The sequence below is a fragment of the Equus caballus genome, chromosome 2, assembly GCF_041296265.1.
Source record: "Equus caballus isolate H_3958 breed thoroughbred chromosome 2, TB-T2T, whole genome shotgun sequence".
Lineage (NCBI taxonomy): Eukaryota > Metazoa > Chordata > Mammalia > Perissodactyla > Equidae > Equus > Equus caballus.
The window spans coordinates 14,666,809-14,685,350 of NC_091685.1; the positions used below are offsets into that span (position 1 = coordinate 14,666,809).

At 58.0% G+C, this 18,542-nt stretch overlaps 1 protein-coding gene across 32 annotated transcripts in view; it reads right to left on the minus strand.

Moving 5' to 3' along the window:
- PTPRF (protein tyrosine phosphatase receptor type F) overlaps window positions 1–18,542 on the minus strand; it is an 86,788-nt gene that overhangs the window by 41,086 nt on the left and 27,160 nt on the right. For 20 of the 32 annotated variants that reach the window (XM_023631725.2, XM_023631733.2, XM_023631788.2 and 17 more), the window contains 2 exons: window positions 9,952–10,140; window positions 1,081–1,191 (listed from right to left, as the gene is read on the minus strand). In XM_023631725.2, coding sequence (XP_023487493.2) covers window positions 1,081–1,191; window positions 9,952–10,140 — 300 coding nt within the window. Of the gene's footprint in view, window positions 1–1,080; window positions 1,192–4,028; window positions 4,047–9,951; window positions 10,141–18,542 lie in introns of all 32 variants that reach the window. The other 12 variants (XM_070260123.1, XM_070260131.1, XM_070260121.1 and 9 more) reach the window with 1 other exon arrangement.

Sequence of the window (18,542 nt, forward strand, 5' to 3'; positions counted from 1 at the left end):
GTTGATGGCTTAATTCTCTCTGCCCTGTCTGATCAAGTGGCCCCAAAGAGTGGGACAGGCCACTGCCATCACCTCACCCTGTGTTTGGCCCTGGGCAGACAGGCAGATGACACCCCTCGCGAAGCTGCACAAAGCATTTAGCACGATGAAATCATTGCTGTAAGGAAGCCGCATCCACTTTCCTTTACAAATCCTGCGAGTGGACACAGTTTCACTTTTAGTGATGCCCGTACGTGCAGGAGGGCTAAGCAAGGGGATGGCAGGGGGTAGCAGGGGCTCCCAGGCCCCTCCTGAGCACCATCCACACCAGACCCAGTGTGTTCTCAGGAAGGGGCAGGTGGCCAGCTTCAGTCACCCCTGGGCTGTGAGCAGAGCAGAGACTGAACACTCCAAAACAGTCCCCGAGCCCTCTCAGCTGGGTACCTGGACTGGTGAAAATGCATGATCCACTTAGTCCCAGCAAGGAACACCTGAAACACAGTAGATGCTCACCTGTGGGGGCTCTCAGCTGCCTCAGCCTGACCCCCTACACAAGGGTCCTGGCTGGTGACAGAGCACAGACCCTCTATACAAGTGTCCCGACTGGTTCCTCCTCCAGGAAGGCCCCAGGCAGACCTGGCCAGAGGGGGCTCACCTGGCCTGGAGCCCACCCTGCTAGAGTGGGCAAGACACACTCAAGGAAGGCCAGGCAGGTGTGCACACGTTTACACACAAATATGCGCCTGCTTGTGCACAAACACACATACACATGCAATGAGAAGTCTGCTCAGAAGGCTCTAGACTCCTGTGGGGCTCCTGGCCCACGTGGCAGGACCTACAAGAGATACAAATGCTCCCAAGGGTAGCTGCTTCCCAAAAGGCCTGCGGGGAAGGAAGGCAGAGGAGTGGCAGACTTTAGGAGCCCGCCCAGTGGGAGCTGTTGCCGCTACTATGGCTGCTGCAGGAAGAGGAGAGAGGAAGAGAGACTAGGCCCGTGGCAGCCCCTCATGTGTGTGTCCACACCAAGGGCTCCAGGCAGCACGCCCGGCAGGGGCAGCTCAGCTCCGTGGAGACAGGGCTGGACATTGCCTGAGTCCTTACCTCGCACATACAGGTTGGCAGGGGCCGAGTAGCGTGTGCCTGCAGAGTTGGTCGCCACACACTCGTACTTGCCTTGGTCCGACTCCTCGCTGCTCTCAATCTGCAAGGCACCTGCAGGGATGCAAAGACAGAGGTCAGGCCTGGAATATGGGGAGAGGGCTCAACAGCAATTGTGGCTTGTGTTGACCAGATGTTGCAGACATCAGGGCCATGCCCCAGTAACAGTGCTGCTTCCCAAAAGCTCTCCCTGGCGAGCCCAGGAGCCTCCTGGCTGGAACCAAGGGTCTCGCTCTGGAGTGCAATCCCACCCCAGCCCACAGTCCAGTCGGGCCTGTCAGCTCAGCCAGGGGCTCTACACCACCCCCAGTCCACTGAGCATCCACCATGTTCCAGCCAGTACTGGAGGCTGTTTGCCAGTGAGCATCCCCATCAGTGCTCCCGGCCCTACGGGCCCCGCTGAGCAGAGCGGAGCCAGGCTTGGGTGGGAGCAGCCTGCAGACCTGCTGGCCAGGGATTCGCAGGTACGCGATGCCCTCATCGCACAAGAACCTGAGAATCTGCCGCCCACCAGAACCCCACAGGACGCAAGGGGCTTGTCCTGGGGGCCTGGTGCCCAGCAGCCTCTGCTCATAGCACCCATCCTCCCCTTCACACCCCCACCCCGCCAGCCCCACCCATTCCGGCTCCTCTCCTCAGCCTGGTCCTGCTAAAGTGCTTCGACCCACCACGGCTCCTGCATAATTCAGGAGGCTAATGGAGACTGTAGCTCCCACTCGGGCCACCGCCCTGAGGGGCTGCTCTGGCCGCAGACAGGCAGGAGCCAGGACTGGGTGGGCAGCTGAAAAGGACCCTCACAGAAGATAGAGGAAACTTGGGCTGGTGGCCAGTCCTGGCAGATCCAGGTGGGAGAGCCCAAGGTCGGGGCAGGGGTGAAACCACTTGACTTGGCCATCCCCCACCATGGCAGTATCCACTTGGAAACACTGCTGGTGAGAACACATGGGGCAAGCTGTCTGACAGGAACAGCCCGAGGCACAGGCAACACCCCCTCCCCGGAACAAGCCAACAGACAATCACACCCACACAGGACGGTCCAACGGACAGTTAATAGCCCCACAGGACACAGCCTGACAGAAAACCACTGCCTGCACAGAACAGCTGGGGTGACCCTAACAGCCCCACCCCTCCCAGGGTTCAGGCAGGCTGACGATCACACCTACACAAGAAACAGACAGAACCTGCCGGACCCCACCCGACTAGACTGGACAGGAGCCACAGGAAGAGTTCCAAGCCAGGTTCTCACGGCCCAGGCCCCAGGGAAGGACCACCACCAGTCCGAGCTGCAGCCCCTTCACTGCCTGACATCCCTCTTTCACCACCCAGACCCAGGGCAGCAGGAGGGCCATGAACACCTAGGGGGCCGGGAGGTGGAGCTGGGGGAAAGGGCTGCCCAGGCTCAGCCCCAGTGCAGAAAGACAAGGGGCTGGCCTGCTCTATGGTCCTGGCCTCAGCCCTCCCCACTGGGTATCAGGGAACGTGAGGGCCTGGGCACATGACAAATACCCAACTCCTGAGAGAACAGCCCTGACAGGCACCCAACAGGCCATGTTTATGGGATGGATGAACGTTGTTACAGAAAACGTTCACTCAAGCAGTGAGGGTCAGGCTCCTCGCTGGGTGGGGGCTGCACTAAGGTCAGCTCGGCTTGGGGGTGAGGGGAGATTGGTGCCACAGACGGGAGTAGGAAGTAGTGCCTGGGTGGGATCCCTGCTGGGGGAGGAAGCTCCCCGGAGAAAGAGCTAGGACTGATCAGGGGACCCAAGGTAGACCCTGAGGCTATTTGCACACAGAAACCCCCCTATGGAGAACCAACACCAAGGCCTAGCAGCAGGGCCATGAAGAGTCAGTGTGGGCTGAGAGGATGGGTGGGGGATCTGGAGGATGAGTCCTATCCTCAGGGGGTGATGGACAAGATGCCCCACAGGGAGGCAGCTGCTCCTCCCAGCCTCAGTTTCCGTCCTGAGACCACCCTGGCCCTGACCTCTGAGGGTCTAGATGTGCCCAAGGACACTGAGAGAAGTGGAGAGAAAAATGACGTGAATAAAAACTGTACAGAAGCAACCATTTTATAGGGTGTCTGCTCTGTGCCAGATGCTGCCCACATCCTTGCCCTCTCCTCTAGTCCTCGTGATCCCACGAGGTGGGGCCCTAGCCCAAATTTAAAGAGGAAACAGACTTCTGAGAGATGATCGATTTTTTGAAGGTCATGCAGGTGGTGAGTCACACTTGAACCCTGATCTCTGTTTGACCCCCAAGCTGCAGGGCCATGCTGCACAAACGCAGCCGGAGGCTGACAAGTCAGGTGATCTAGTTATGCAGGACCCTGTTGGTTTCTCCGTTGTCATCCCAGCATCTACATTAAAGTTTTAACTGCATGTCCCTCCGAGTGTTTGCTGGGCTGAGAATTTACAGGATGATCCTCATTCTACCATCAGTCAGAATGTTAAGGGAAGTCAAGCAATACTTGAGGGCCCCAAGACAAAGGAGCTTCTCGAGAGGAAAGGCAGGGCTTGGTCATGCTCCCCCACCTCATGGGAAGACTCTCCACCTGTGGTCAGCCTTGGGGACCAGGGCGTGGCTCCGCTGCAGGAGCCAAAAGGGTCCCGTCTGTGGGGCTGGCCTAGAAGGCCTGGGCAGTAGGGCTTGCCACCCCCAAAGCAGGGCTCAGCCGAGAATCTCCACAATTCAGACTTGCAATGGATGAGTCCACAGGAGGGAATGACTGAGAGTGGATGTGTGTGGTGGCTGGTGGTGTTGAGGGGGCCGGAGCTGGAGATGAGGAGCTGGAGAGGTCAAGATGGGGATGGGGGAGGTGACGGACTGGACGGGATGGAGTGGTGGTGACGGCAGTGGCGTGGCGTGGCGAGATGCACGGACAGCATTCTTACCTCTGATTGGTGAACCACCTGGCGAGGTAATTTGAATGCAAATAAGATCAGAGAGAAGCATTAGTACAAAAGGAAGGAAAGCCACAAAAAGCCAAATCAGATAAAATAAAACACAAGAAAGGGCCTTAAATGCTTGGAGTTAGGCCTATGCTGGAGATGTGTGCATAAGTGCCAGGCTGAGCATGGGTGAAGCTATGTCCCCCAGGTCACTGGCACTGTTCTGAGGAGGGGGGGAGTAGGGCGGGGTCAGCAGGGCTGGGGGAGCTGGGAATCAGGAAGGTGGAGTCAGGGCTCCTGCAGACTCAGCTGCCTGGGGCCAATGGAGTGGGGAGCTGAATAAAAGAGGTGGCAACCCCACCCTGCAGGGCCACAGAAATTCCACAGGCGGGTAGGATTTCAAAACAAAACACTTACCAAAACAAACCAGGGCAGTTAAGCAGACAGAAGAAAGGGCTAAAGGGAGGGCTGGTCATAGGCTACCAACAGACCAGGCCTCCCTCAAACAAACCCACCGGACCAGCCCCACTGTGGGATCAGGTTGAATTCACAACCCAGTGGCAGACTCCTTGTAAAGCCGGCTCAACCCTAACCCGCCTGGCGAGAGCCAAAGGCCAGTGTCCACCCCTTGCCTGACCAGTGCCTCATAACCTGCGGATCAGCAGCTGAGAGGGCCAGATGCTCACCCTCCAAATGCCTGGTGCAGGGCTATTATGAGGCTATTACAGGTGCTCTTCCCATCAGGAGCCTCCTCAGAGGCTGTCCTCAGGCCCCATCTCCCACCACTGCCTCATGCAGAGGAGCGAGGAGCCGGTGGGTAGGCCCAGGCCCAGAGCTAACTACCCTGCCCCTCTCTGCCCACTTCTGGAGGAGGGAAGTGTGCCAAGACACAAATCCTGATCACTATCACATTGAACTGACAACACCTGCCTAGAAGTAATTGTCCATCTCCACATAAGAATGAGGAAACAGAGGCTGAGGAACATTAAGTGACTTGCCCAAAGTCCAAGGTCACAGCTTGTAAGTGAGGTGGCAGGAACTACCCAGGTCTGGCTCACAGCCTTCCCTCTGGACTAGGCTGCCTCCTGCAGACAAAGAAGCTGGAGGGAAGGCAAAAGCGGCTGCTGGCCCTGGGCGGTGTGTATGAGGGGCGCAGAGAGACGCCTGGGAAGAAGCATTTCACAGTGACGCTGCAAGCATGGTCCAAGGACCTGTAGCATCGCTGAGATCCTTTCAGGGGGTCCACAAGGTCAGAGCTATTTCCATAACACTAAGAAGTCATCTGCCTTTTTCACTCTTGTTCTCTCATGAAAATCCAGTTGGGTCTTCCAGAGGCTCCATGTTGTGGAGCAGAAGCAGATACGCAATTCTAGCTATCTCCTATTAAACCCAAATTAAAGAGACGTGTAAGAGTGTAAAACAATGTCACTCTTCTCACTGATGTTGTTTTAGAAAATATAATTCTTTTTCATTAAAATAAAGTTATTTATGGTAACATGTAGTAAGTATTTTAATTATTTTTAAGTGGATTAGTAAAATATTTAAAATCTTCTCAGTCTTCACATCTAACGCGGTAAATATTGATAGATAAACCCCACACAAACACAAGCTCTCTCAAGTCCTCTGCTATTTATAGGCAGAGGTCCTGAGACCAACATGGTGACAAGTGCTGACCTACTCCTACAGCCCAGGCCTGACCTGGGAGGAGACGGCGGTGTCAATGGTGCAGGTCTGGGACTCCTAGCTTCTGGCCTCCGCTCTTCCAAAACTTCACCTGCTGTGTGACAAGTCTCGGCACCTCTCAGAACAGTCATCTCCCCATCAGACTGAAAGAAGAATTACCTTTTCCGTGTTACAAGGTGGGTGTGGAGGACTGGAGAGGACTCAGGAGTCTGTGCTGTTCCTAAAATGTATGCTCAGGCCAAAGGGGAAACTGTGGCCACGCACTGACAGCAGACCCGGCTGATGGTGGCGCAGAGTCAGAGGGACAGGCTCTTCCATCTTCCAGTCAGGGCTGGGGCCAGCCGACAGAGGCAGGGGCTGCCAGCCTCAGGACCACCCCAGGGACTGCTCTGCACTTCCCTCCAGGTCCCATCTGCTGGAGCCAGCAGGCCGTCTCCAGCATCTCTGCTTGAGGCCCTGCGGTCTCGGCTCAAGTGTCAGGGGTATGGCAGGAGACCACGCACTGGGCGACCATGTGGACACAGTGCATTAGGTTGTCCTCGATGGTGACAGGGATGGCAGCTCGCACCCTTGGGCTACTGAGATAAGCTGAGCACAGGAGGCCTCCTCAGTGCCCTGTGCAGGCTTGGCAGAGCATGTGAACAACAGCTCCTCTGGAGCCCAGCAGCGGCTCTGAGCACCACTTGGAGGTCAGTCCCCACTCGCTGCTCCAGGGACACTGCCTGCTCTTGACTCGATTTCCACTCTCCCTGAGCTTGTCCCTATTCCTCTGGGGCCCACTTTGGGTCTCAAGTTCAAATTTTCCAAGAGGCTCCTGCTGTGGCAGCCTGTCACGTTGCTTGAGTGAGGAAAGCGCCTGCGGAGCTGAGCTCACGCCTCGGCAGTGCACGCGCCGGCTGTCCTCCTAGCCAGCTCCTGCTCCAGGGCCATGCCTGGTGACGTGAGCTGCGGCTCAGGCCACAGATGCCTGAGGAGTTCTGGTGCCAGTCAGGGATGGCCTGAGGTCTGGAAACGATGGGACTAGGGAGCCCTGGAGCCAATGCAGGGTCCAGCCATCCCCCAGGTTCAGCAGATGTGACACTAGAAGGCCCCTAGGTGACCTCACAGGGGAGCTCCCCAGCCCAGGATCTCCACATGTGACCCCAAGTGACTCAGCTGTAAAGTGGGCATGATAATCACAGCCTGTCCTACTTCTCAAGGTTGCAGCAGAATCGAGTGCAACCAGACGCAGGAGGGCACTTTGTAAACCGTCGGTGATGCGGAAACCGTGAAGGTCCTCAGAAACAGCCGAGCGCTCGGGGCCAGACTCCACTCCAACAGGGACGTCACTGTCAAGGTGCACGGAACAGCCCTGGCACTGTTCTAAGTGGTAATAGCAAAGGGGCAGCAGCTATTGGGGTCCAGGGTCAGGGGCCAGAGTCAGGCAGTGACGGGGAGGGAGTCCTTTCTGTTACTGCAGAGGTGGCATGATTGAGGTCCTTCAGGTGCCATCTGTCTCCACCCCAGGAGCTGGACGCTGGGCCCACAACCCTCAGGTCACAGCTTCCAGCGGCAGGAAAAGTCAAACAAGGAGGTCTTCCGTGGACTTGGGAAGCAAGCAGGGGTAGACATTAGTCTACAGGGACAAGGCCCAAAGGTCACATTCATGAAGTCATTCATCAACAAGGGCTCAGAGAACCTGTCCTACAGCTGGGGTTGGGCTGGGCACTGGGGGGACCTCACACAGGAGGGTCAGACCCAGGCCCTCCCTGTAAGGAGTACCCAGCCTAAGTAAGTAGAACTGGAGCCAGACGGTGACAATGTGACGTGGCATGAGTTGTGAGGAGTAGGCCTTACTTAGGCAGAGAAGGGGAGGTTTCATGTTCTGGTGTATGTGAGCGGAGGGCCACCAGAGGGTCAGGTGGCTCAGGGCAGTGGGGAGCAGCCAGAGGTAAGAAGAGCCCTGTTCACGGAGCCCTCGCCACAGCCAGGTCGTAAACTAAAGCTTTGACTGCCGTTCTCTCAGTCCTTACTGTAGCTCCTTTTTAAAGAGGATAAAACTGAAGCTCAAAGACGTTAAATCACTTAAGCGAGGCCTCAGAGCCAATAAGGGGTACAGCCGGGACCTGATGAGATAAAGGTGGAGGCGTGAGCAGGGGAAGAGGGAGAAGGGTTCTGTGAGCCGTGTTCAGGAGCATGCGCCTGACCATGCGGGCAGTGAGGCTGTCAGAGCACAGGGGGACACAGCAAAAACCTCCGACAGCCGCTGCAGGGTGGATTCAAGGGAGAGCCTGGGGGCAGGGGGAGCAGAGTTTGGTGACGGATATGGCCAAAGCAGCGGAAGGAGAGAAGGAGACCAACTTGAGAGCAGTGTGGTGACAAATCAAGGGGTCTTGGTGCTTCCTTATTGGAGCAGGAGTTGGAGAGTGTCCCAGGATTCAAGTTGGGGAGACTGCCACTCACAGAGACAGGGTCAGTGGGAGAAGGACAGGCTGTGTGGGAAGGAGGTCCCCACTCATCAAGGTGAGGGTGACACCCAGAAGGCAGACAGATTTCTTAGTCTAGAGCTCAGGCAAGATGTTTGGGTTGGAGAGACAGAACCGGGAGCTGCAAGCGTGGAGAGGGCACCTGAAGCTGTCAGAGTGGGTGAGCTGGCCTGGGGAAAGGCTCCGACCATGGGGCAAGGGCAGGGGGTGAGGGCAGGGCTCACAGGCTCCCTGGCTGGAGGGACAGGCAAAGGAAGAAGCAGCTGAGGGCAGAAGGAGAAGTAAGAGGGGAGCCCGGGAGACGAGGAGGGAGTGGTGGGAAAGGAGGGAGGGTGTCAGCTGCTGCTGAGAGGACGAGGAGGCCGAGGCCTGAGCAGCAGCCAGTGGAGTACCGGGCGGGAGCCAACTCACAGGGCAGTGAATGGGCGGCACAGGGCCTGGCACACAGCAAGCCTACATAAATACTTGATGAATGAACGCACAAGACAGTGTGCCTTCCCAGAACTGCAGCCACGGACAGTCAGTGCCGTTCGGGGTGGAGGCCAGGCCTACAGGGGTGGCCATCTGGCGGCTTGGGGAGCCTGCCTGGGGGACTGTGGGAAACACAGAGGAGCCGAACCATGCCGGCCGCTGGGCAGCGCCGGGCAGCGCTGCAAACGCTGCCGGACCGTTTCCTGCCTTGATTATGGCTGTTTTAATTAACTGCGCTACAGCTGCCTCCATCTTGTTGAGTTTTAATTAAATTAAATGAGCTAACACTTCGTAGGCTGTCTCAGGCGGCTGTGGCTGGGGCCAGAATCCTGCCCCTGCTGGGTGGCTCATCTCTCCCGTGTCCCCTGGGTACCGAGGGGCATCCACCAGGCGGAAGTTGGTGAGGAGGGGCTGACACCCCAGGGAAGTGGCAGAGGCGCCTCTGAAGCCTGCAGGGCCCTGAGAGGGCAGAGTCATGTCCTCCTTTGCAGTGTGGACATCACAGCTGATGGGCAGCAGCAGCCCTGGCCGTTCTGCCTGAGCCCACCATCTCACAGCTAGCAGGAAGGCTTCTGGACCAAGGTGTATGGGTCCAGCCTGTGCTGGCGGCAGATGAAGAGTGTAGCTAAGCTGATTCTGAGCCTCCTTCCCCGCCTGCTCTGTTCCCATAAAAACTGAATCAATTATCCTGGCGGGAGTCCCACAGGCAGATCGATCAACAGGGTGACACCTCCCGCCTGGTCATGACAGGATCCTCACTCCTGGAGCTCCAAGCTGGCTCAACTGAGACATCCAGAGGAGACAGGTGGCCCTGGTGGCCAAGGGACAGTAGCAAGTCCCCCTAGCTCCAAGCCTCCGAGGTCTGGCCTTTTGAAGCCTGATGAATCAGGCATCTTGGGCCTCTTTCCCTGCTGTCTGGAAAAGCAAAGAGAAGCATCATCCAGGCCCCCTCTCAGGCCAGGCTACAGGAAGAGGGAGGATGAACACGCACAGAGCAACCTCACAGAGCACAACACCAGGCTGGGCATGACACTCGTGCTGCAAGGAGCAGGGCTGGCCCGAAGTCTGGAGTCTGACGATCTGGGAAGGTAAAAGAATTGCCAATGACGAGCCCTCGCTGCCAAGTTCTCTTCCTCTCGGGCCAGGTGGGCCTATAGCAAGATCTGACCCAGCCACTGGGTGCCCTCTGCTCAGCCCTGGAGGGTCAGCCCCAGGCACCCAGGCCCAAGCGGTAAGGCTGTGCTGGGGTCTGGCTGGACATCTTTCCTGAAGTCTGCCTGGCCCCTTGACCTTTGCTCTCTGCTCACCTGAACGCAGCTGCTTAATGCGGCCGTTGCTTGTGGCGGGGTCCACCGGGAGGAAGTCCTTGAACCAAGAGATCTCAGGATCTGGATTCCCGCCTGCTGCGCACAACATGGTGGCCGTGCGTGCCTTCTCCACCACCTTCAGCTGCGGCCCCATGTCGATGGAGGGGAAACCAGGGGGCAGCTGTTCCTCTGCAGACAAAGAGCAGATGTGCACATTAGGGCTGGCACTGCCTGCCCGCTAGGACCCCCCGCTGAGGGCAGCATCCACTGACTCCCAGATTGGCTGGGACCCTCAAGTCTTCTCTCCCTGATCCCTGACTTCTAAGCATGAAGCTGCCCTGATGTGAGGAACCAGAGTCCTGAGTCCCACTGCCCAGGCCAGCCCTTCAGAAGGCTGGGGGGCTGCAGCAGGGCCCACCCTGCCCTGTCAGGGAGTGTCCAGGTCTGAGAAGGAACACTTCAGACTGAAGATATCAGCACTTATCTTGCTGGGGAAAATGAGAATTGATACCCTGCTGGCCATAGCAGAAAGTGCCACACAGATGCTGGGCTGTGGGGGGCCCAGAGCTCATGCGGCAGCATCTACAGCCACAACTCAGCTCGAAGGTCCCCATGCTGTCCAGCCCCCACTCCCTCGTCTGCACATGCAGTGTCCCCTCCACTGCCTGCATCCAGCCTTCAGCTCCATCACATGGCAGAGTCCACGTCATAGCCTGGGTTCCAGCCCTGACTCTGGGTGCCTCCTGCCCTGCCAACGACCCACTCTCAACCTCCAGCCATGACCCTGGCCCATATTCTACTACAGCCCTGACCCTGACCCTTCTCCCTCACTCAGTCCTGACCCTGGAGGCCACAGTCAGGTCTGGGGACCATGTCTGAACCATGTGGAGGCTAATGAGATAAAAATGCTCCATGAGGACACCAAAAGCTGATGAGGGGAGGCAAAATTCCTCCCTGGCTGCCTTCTCCCAGCTCGTAGAGGAGTTACTTCCACGGGAGCAACCGGAACAGATGTCCACAGCACACCCCACTCCCACCCCACATGGACTCCTGTGTCAGCCCTGAGCGGCTGGGGTGGCAAGGCTGCCCACTCCCCACCTTGGAGGACCAGGGGCTGGGAGCACAGGCTCTGGACTAACAGGCAGACCTAGTGGGGCTCCCACCTCCCCCACTAACTAGCTCTGTGACCTGGGTGTATTACTAACCCTCTCCGTGTCTCCGTGTTTATCTGCAAACAGGGTTCAAGTGTCCACCTTGTAAAGCCACTGTGAGCACCACATCTGCCAATGTGCGTGAGGTGCTGGGGAGCGTCTAACAAAGAACTTACACCCAATGAATGTGAGCTGATGATATTATTATAGCCAGCAAGGGCCGAGCCACTGGGGCAGACAGGTACCAAGACTAGGGCCTGGGACCCCCTTTCCCGTCCTGGGCTGGGGAGAGACCCTCCCCACAGGAGCAAACTCCAGTGTATGTGTGAGAACTCGGCAGAGCCTCTCCACCAATGTGGACGCCAGGTGCACCCAATGGGGAAGGGGAACTCTGTCAGTCTCCTGGCCAGGGAACAGGGCTCCATGGTGGGGGGCACCTGGAGACTAGCACCGGTCCGACCAGCCTCCCACAGATCCAGCACAAAATAAGCGTGTGGGGACATCTGCTGAGGTCAGGCTCCTGTGCCAGGGAAAAGGCAAGTGGCATGCTCAGAAGAAAGTAAACGCTGCCAGGGCTGTCCTCCCTGGAGATTCTCAGAGACCCAGGGGTGCTGACTGGGCGGGGGGGGGCGGAGCAGGCAGGAGAGGAAGCTGGAGGAGCCCCAGCAGGCAAGGGCAAGACATCCCTCTATATGCTGCCAAACCCCGGGGGGCCTCTGCCAAGGTTCCAGCTGTCTGAAGCATCCCAAAGGGACTGTGGCCCCTTCAGAGGAGGGGGTCTCAGGCTAGGGAGCAGTAGGATTCCCAGCATGGCCTCGCCTCCCCAGCCTCTCCTGGTAGCGGCTTCCCCACGTGCAGCCCTATAAATTCCAGATGTGAACCCAGCATCTCCTTGGTTGTAAATATGATCCCACAGCATCCCGACTTTCAGCTCTGATTTTTAAAAGGAAAATGTCAAACAGTGGCAAGAAAAGGGAGGATGGAAATGAAGTGGGACTTGGGATGCACCAAGCAGGGGAACAGCTTCCCTTGGCTCTGCTGCCACCTGCTTTCACAGGAAGGCCCAGGCAGGGCTCCCCTTCCACACTCCCTGCCCTCCCCCACAGCTGGGGGACACTCAGGATGGCTAGGACCATCTCAGCCCACCAGGGCACCAGCTGAGTTCGTCCCTGACTTCAATCCTACGTGCTCAGCCCTCCTGGGCAATGGAGGGGGCATGGGGGCAGGCCGTGCCAGAGTTAGGGCCCAGGAGTCAGCAGGCCCCCATCTCTACCCACAAGGCACTGATCAAGAAGGGAAGACACACAAATGTCTGCAGCCCTGTGTCCCGGGAATTTACTCTGAATTCCTAACACAGGGAAGGTCTTTGGGATTTACGCCAAATTAAGGACAATTAATTTTCCTCCCTCAATTATCGCACCCTCAATGGCTCCGTCCTTGGCTCAGATCATCCCTCAGTCATGGCCGCCAGAGCCTAAAACTGGCAATTGTGAAGAGCTGTCCACAAAACAGCGGGACCCAAAGCCAGTCCCTGGTGCCAACTGGGCTTCCAGGCAAAGTTGGAAGGCTGCAGTCCTGTACCTCAGAGCAGAAGCATGTCTCACAGGAGGACTCCAGCCCCTCAGGAGGGACCTGCTGCTGTCTCTGCCTTCTACGCTTACCCTGGGGGCCTCTAGCACATTCAACCGTAGCCACAGACAGCAGCCGGTTACTGATGTCCGCTGTGCGTCTGGCCCAGCTGAGCACTGGGCAAGCTGACATAAACCAACCCATCCTCCAGACCAGCCAATTTATCCCTTTCGCCCCCTAGTACTTGCAGGAGCTGGGTCCACTGTAGCCTGAACCACTCAGGCTAAAAGGCCAGAGCAAATTCCTCAGGCGGCTGTCACAAGATCACTCGAAATCCAACAACAATCACAAAAGAGAGGTCCAGATATGAGGGATGAAAGGTCACGTTCATGGAGCGTTTACTACATTCCAGGTACTGAGTTAAAATGCTTCACAGGGGTGGGCCAGGTGGCTCAGCCATTAAGTGCCCGGGGTTCGCCGGTTCATATACCAGGTGCGGACGTGGCACTGCTTGGCTAGGCGATGCTGTGGTAGGCATCCCACATATAAAGTAGAGGAAGATGGGCACGGATGATAGCTCAGGGCCAGTCTTCTTCAGCAAAAAGAGGAGGATTGGCAGCAGTTGTTAGCTCAGGACTAATCTTCCTCAAAAAAAGGAGAAAAACCCACTTCACAAAATGATTGAATCTCTACCAAAACCCTGAGGTATATGAGCAAACGGGGCTTAGAGAGATCTAGACACCTGCCCAAGGTCACTACATCAGAGGGGGGCTGGGATGAGCCTGGGTGCTAGGACCCCACGCCAGGCAGGGTTGCGCCAGCCCGACTCAGGAGGACTTGGGGCGGGCGGAGGTGAGGGGCGGCCCCAGGGGAGCCACGCCTCCATCCCGCCCCCACACCACGCCTGCCCCTGCCCCCAGCTGGCTTCCAGGGCTCGGCCGCTCCTCCCGCAGACCCCTGCACACAGCCGCAGCGTTTTTATTTACTGCAAAATGAACCAACTGTCCCCCACACGTGGCCACCCGCGGGCACGCACCCCGCGTTCCAACACCCAAATGGACTGGTCACGCCAAGGCTCCTAAAAACCTGTCCTGCCGGCGGAGGGGCTGCAGCGCGGCAGGGAGGAAGGGCCCCTCCCCGCTCCAGGCCACCCGGTAACCATGGCAACGGCGGAGAGGCGGCACCGCGGCGGAAGAGCTGCGCGTGCCTGTGTCCATGTGGGCGCGCATCCGCTGTCCGAGCACTGCCGCCCCACCCCCGCCTGGGTGGAGCCGCTGCCCCCCTCCCAGGACCACGACTCCAGGGAACCCTCCCTCTTAGGCGTCCTTTTCGCTCAGATGACGCATAGCTGGGGGGGGTCCCCAGTGTGCTCAGGACAGTGCGGGAAGGTCCTCTTTCACCCTCCTGGCAGCCTCAGCCTCGGGCATCCATTACTTGTCCCCGCAGGGCAGAAGCCCCTTGATCCTCTGATAAGAGGGTCCCCAGGACAGAAAGAATAGCCCATGGGGGCTTTAGAGGTACCAAGGAGCCTGAGTCTGGACAGCTGTTTGTGGATCACACCTGCATGGACATGTAGGGTGCACACACATTCCTGACGGTCTGCCTGCACAGACCTCTGTACCTGTGGTGGGTGTGCCCCTGTGCGCACATGTGTGTGAATGGTTCCTGCACTGAACTGCACTGATCTTTGCAGATCAGTGAGACTCGACCCTTCCCTGCTGTCCCCACTGGGCAGAGGAAAACCACAGGAGGGGGTGTGTGTGGAGGGGGGGGAGGTTTGGGTTGGGAACCTAAGGCTCAGAGAGGGGCAGGAGTTTGGCTGAGGACCCGAAGCAGCAGTGCAGCTGGATCAGTTCAACTCCACAGCTCACCTGCTATCTTGGTGGCTTCCTGGAGGAGGAGAGGGATACCAGAGTAGGAAATACTGGAGCGTGGGAGGCAGGGGAGCTTTCTGGGAGGAGAGAGGGACTGCCTGGGTAAAGGCGGTGGGAGGGAGGGGGGACAGGAGGAAGATGAGTCTGCTTGGAGCTAAGGCAAGTGATAGATGAGGCTAGGGTAGGAGTGGACAGGGGATCGGCTTAGGCTGGCTGCAATGACTAGGGGAGGGAGGCTGTGGACGCCCCCTACAAAGCACACACAGGTCTCTTTGTCCAGCTCAGCCTGGGACGCCTGAGGCAGAGTCTGGGCCAGAGGGAGGGGGCTGCACCAGGGGAGCCGACAGATGGAGACGCCTTGCAGGGTCTGGGGTGGGCAGCACCGTCTGTCAGCATGACCTCCTCACCCGCATTTACCCAGCTTCATGGCGTCTCTGTGCACATGTGGACACACACCGGCACTCACACACACAGGCTCCCTGGGGTAGCCAGGTCTGTAAGCCTGACCCCCGCCCCTGTGGGTGAGTGTTGGGCCTGGCCTCACCCTGTCTCTGAACACAGACACCTAGAAACGTGCACAGCCAGGGACCCACAGAGATATACATGCAGAAAGAGACAGGTGCAAAAATAGAAACCTACATGTGCGTGTGGAGGGGCACCTGCAGTGACAAGCACCTGTGGAAATAGACTCATGCAGGCAGATCCAGAGGCAGTGCACAGAGACACAGAAACACACCTGTGGAGACATGCGGTCAGAGAGACACGTCTGCTGAGACACGTGCACCTAGAGACACATGCAGAGACGGGACACGGGAAACACAAAGACGTGTAGAGACACATGAAGGAACATCGTGGGTGGCAGGGCCACCATTCCCCCAGTCATCAAGCACTCTAAGGAAACCAAGGCCACCGCAGGCCCTGTCCCTGAGGCAGCTCCATCCTGAGCAGGGTCGGGGCTAAGATACCCCCTGGTAAGTCGGAAGGCCTCCCCACACCTGCAGGCTCCCACACTCTCCCACAGAGCCTGGCTCCACCCCCAGGCTTGCAGGCAATAAGGGGGGCCTGGGGAGCCTTGGGCCCATCTCCCTTTGCAGCTTTCAGACTCGATTTTCAGCTTTTTCTAAGAGAAAACTCCCACCTCTTCCAGCACTCTGATTTCATCAAACTTGGCATCTTAAAAGCCTGTTTTGTTTTTGAATCTAAGCTGTTTGGGGCCTGTCGGCAGAGAGAGCCGAGAGCAGCCGTGGCCTCCCCCTCCAGGGCCCCCACCCAGGGCTTCCCTGGCATCTCACACCACACTACTCAACCAGGTTGGCCAGGCCTCCCCACCACACACACCCAAGTGAACCCTGGGGCCGTCCCTGGGCCTACACTCTACCCACAGTCCAGCTTCCGGGCCCCAGCCCATGCTGGGCTCTCCTCCTGGGGTTCCCCCACCTCAGTCCTACTCCAGGAAGATTCTTCTGATCCACTGACCCCCTAGGTTCAGGCCCAGCCACTCCAGGCCACTGACAGCCGCCCCCTCACTCCTCAGGCCCCTGCAGCCCAGCTGCCACCCCCACTGCTTCCTGCCAGGGCGCTCACCAAGGTCAACCACGACTCCATGAAGCTAAATCCAAAGACACTTCGTGGTGCTCATCCCGCCTGACCTGTCGCCAGCACCCCCCCCTGATGACCACTCCCTCCTCCTTCACACACTCTTTTCTCTTGGATTCCACAGGAGGGCCTCGGCCTCATTCCCCACTCCCGCTTTCTCTCGCAAAGCTCAGGCACCCCTCACCAGATTCCTATGCGAACGCCCCCTCCCAACATGACAAGTTAGCATCTGGGACTCCCTCCAGGCCCTCTCCCTCCCCTCTTGGCTCTGGCTCCCTGAGATAGGCCATTTCTCGGCCTTCAAAACTCCATCTCCAGATGTCCCTTGGGGTGCCAGGCAATCTGAACAAGGCCCCTTGACACCTCCCCTGGATGCCTGTGCACGCCTGATACAGCAGATTTAAAAACTGGACTCATCATCTTGCCCCTTCAAACCTGGTCCTCCTGCTGTACTTGAATCTTAGAAAATAGCATCAAGCCCTACCTGCCCCAGGGCCAGTGACCCAGAGTCTCCGTCCCCAATCCCACAGATGACCAGGCAGACCACTGCTCTTTCTAAACTACTTGTAACCCATTCTCTCTTCCTCCCCTGCCCACTGCCTGGGTTTGGGCCACTGTCACCTCTTCCCTGGGCTGCAAGGCTGCCCCAAACTCTCACTGGTCTCCTTCTGCCCCACTCTGCACCCCCAGGGACTTTTCTGAGGCACACATTTGATCATGTCATTCCCCTGAGGAAAATGCCCTCTCCGCTGGCAACCAGAGGGAGAGGACACCTTACCAAGGATGGAGAATGTGCACACAGAGGGGCATTTAAAACCCCCAACTCGGCTAGCTGTTCCTAGAGCTGAGGCTGGGGGAGAGGGGAGTAAGTGAGGGGGCCACAAACACAGCAGGGCCTTGTAAGCACCTGTGACCACAGGGATGGGGGGCCAGGCTGGGCACAGGGGAGGTGCCGGAGTCTGTGGCTAACAGAAGAGACAAGCGTTCTGCCGACCCCATAGGAGGACCCATTCTTATGGGAGTCCACTTGGGCCCTTGGAGGCAGATCAGAACGAGACAAACTGAGGGATTCTGGGTGCCAAGAAACCCGGAGTCTGACCTTTAGGGCCCTCCTGGCAGTACCACCCACCTGAGACCTCTCCCAGCCCCTCAGCCCAGGGCCAAGAACTCTCCAGGAAACGGTTGCAGAGCTACCTATCTGTGTGGTCCCGAGTGCTGCTGTGGTCATGATGCGGGAGGACAGTCAGGTCACAGAGACCACAGTCACTGGACCGGAAGAAGCATGGACGTCATGCCTCAGCTTCAGGGGGAGCAGCAGAAGCTGGCCTGGGTTCTGTGTCCTTTGTGGCTGCAAATCAGGGAGGTGATGGCCCAACTTTCACAAAAGCAGCCTGTTATCTAGACACATGTGCAGGCGACAGGAAGAGGGCACATTCTGTGACTTGGAAAGTCACCCTCTGCCTACGGTAGCCCTTTACCCAAACTCCCCACCCCTCAAAGTCAGGCCTGGGCCAGGGGCGGGGAGGAGGTAGAGCAGGGAGAGCTGACTCCCTGGGAAAACACCCACCCACCCCAAAAACATAAGCTTCCTCATCAGCTCTGCTCCAGGCCCTGCCCAGCCCGGGACACCTCAGCACAGGGTCATAGGTTACTCATCAGCCCTCATGTCCCTGGGACTGTTTCCAAAGGGACTATGTGTGTTGTGTGGGTGACGGGGTCTCAAGACCTCCTTCATCACCCCATGGGTCCCAAAGGCAGCCAGGGGCAGAGCCACTGCAGAACCCAGGGGTCCAGGCCCAGCACTGACTGCCCCCACCCCAGTCACTACCCCACATGCCTGACAGTTGCCCCCCTAGAGCCTGCCCCGAGGTAAGCAAGACCGGACATTCCATGCGGGCACCTGGATTCCTGGGCCTGTGTGGCATGGGCGGTTGGTCCTGGTCAGCCAGCAGACACCAAGGCCAGGTGGGAACAGGTGAAAAAGAGCCTGGGCTTGGGGGGAGAGAGAGGAGAGGATCCCAAGGTCTGGGCAGGATCCATATCTGGTGCACCCTCCCTCCTGGCCTGGCTGCAGAGGAACAGCTAAGGGGCCATCACAGGCACTGAGAGGAGCTCAGCCTGATTACTGTGTCCCATGTTCATCTCCGTCCAGCTGTCCTGCTGACCAACCGCTCTGAGCAGGGATCCTGTGGGGTCCCAGAGACCATGAGCCCAGACACAGTATCTCTGACCTCCCACAGCACCATACTGACCCACACATCGAGCTCAGGCTGCTTGCTACACACCACCTTGCTGGACACACAGCCCATAAGGTGCACACCACTTGCTGCACATACCATGCCCACATACACACTCTCTAATGCGCGCACGCACACACACACACACTGCCTGATGTACACCA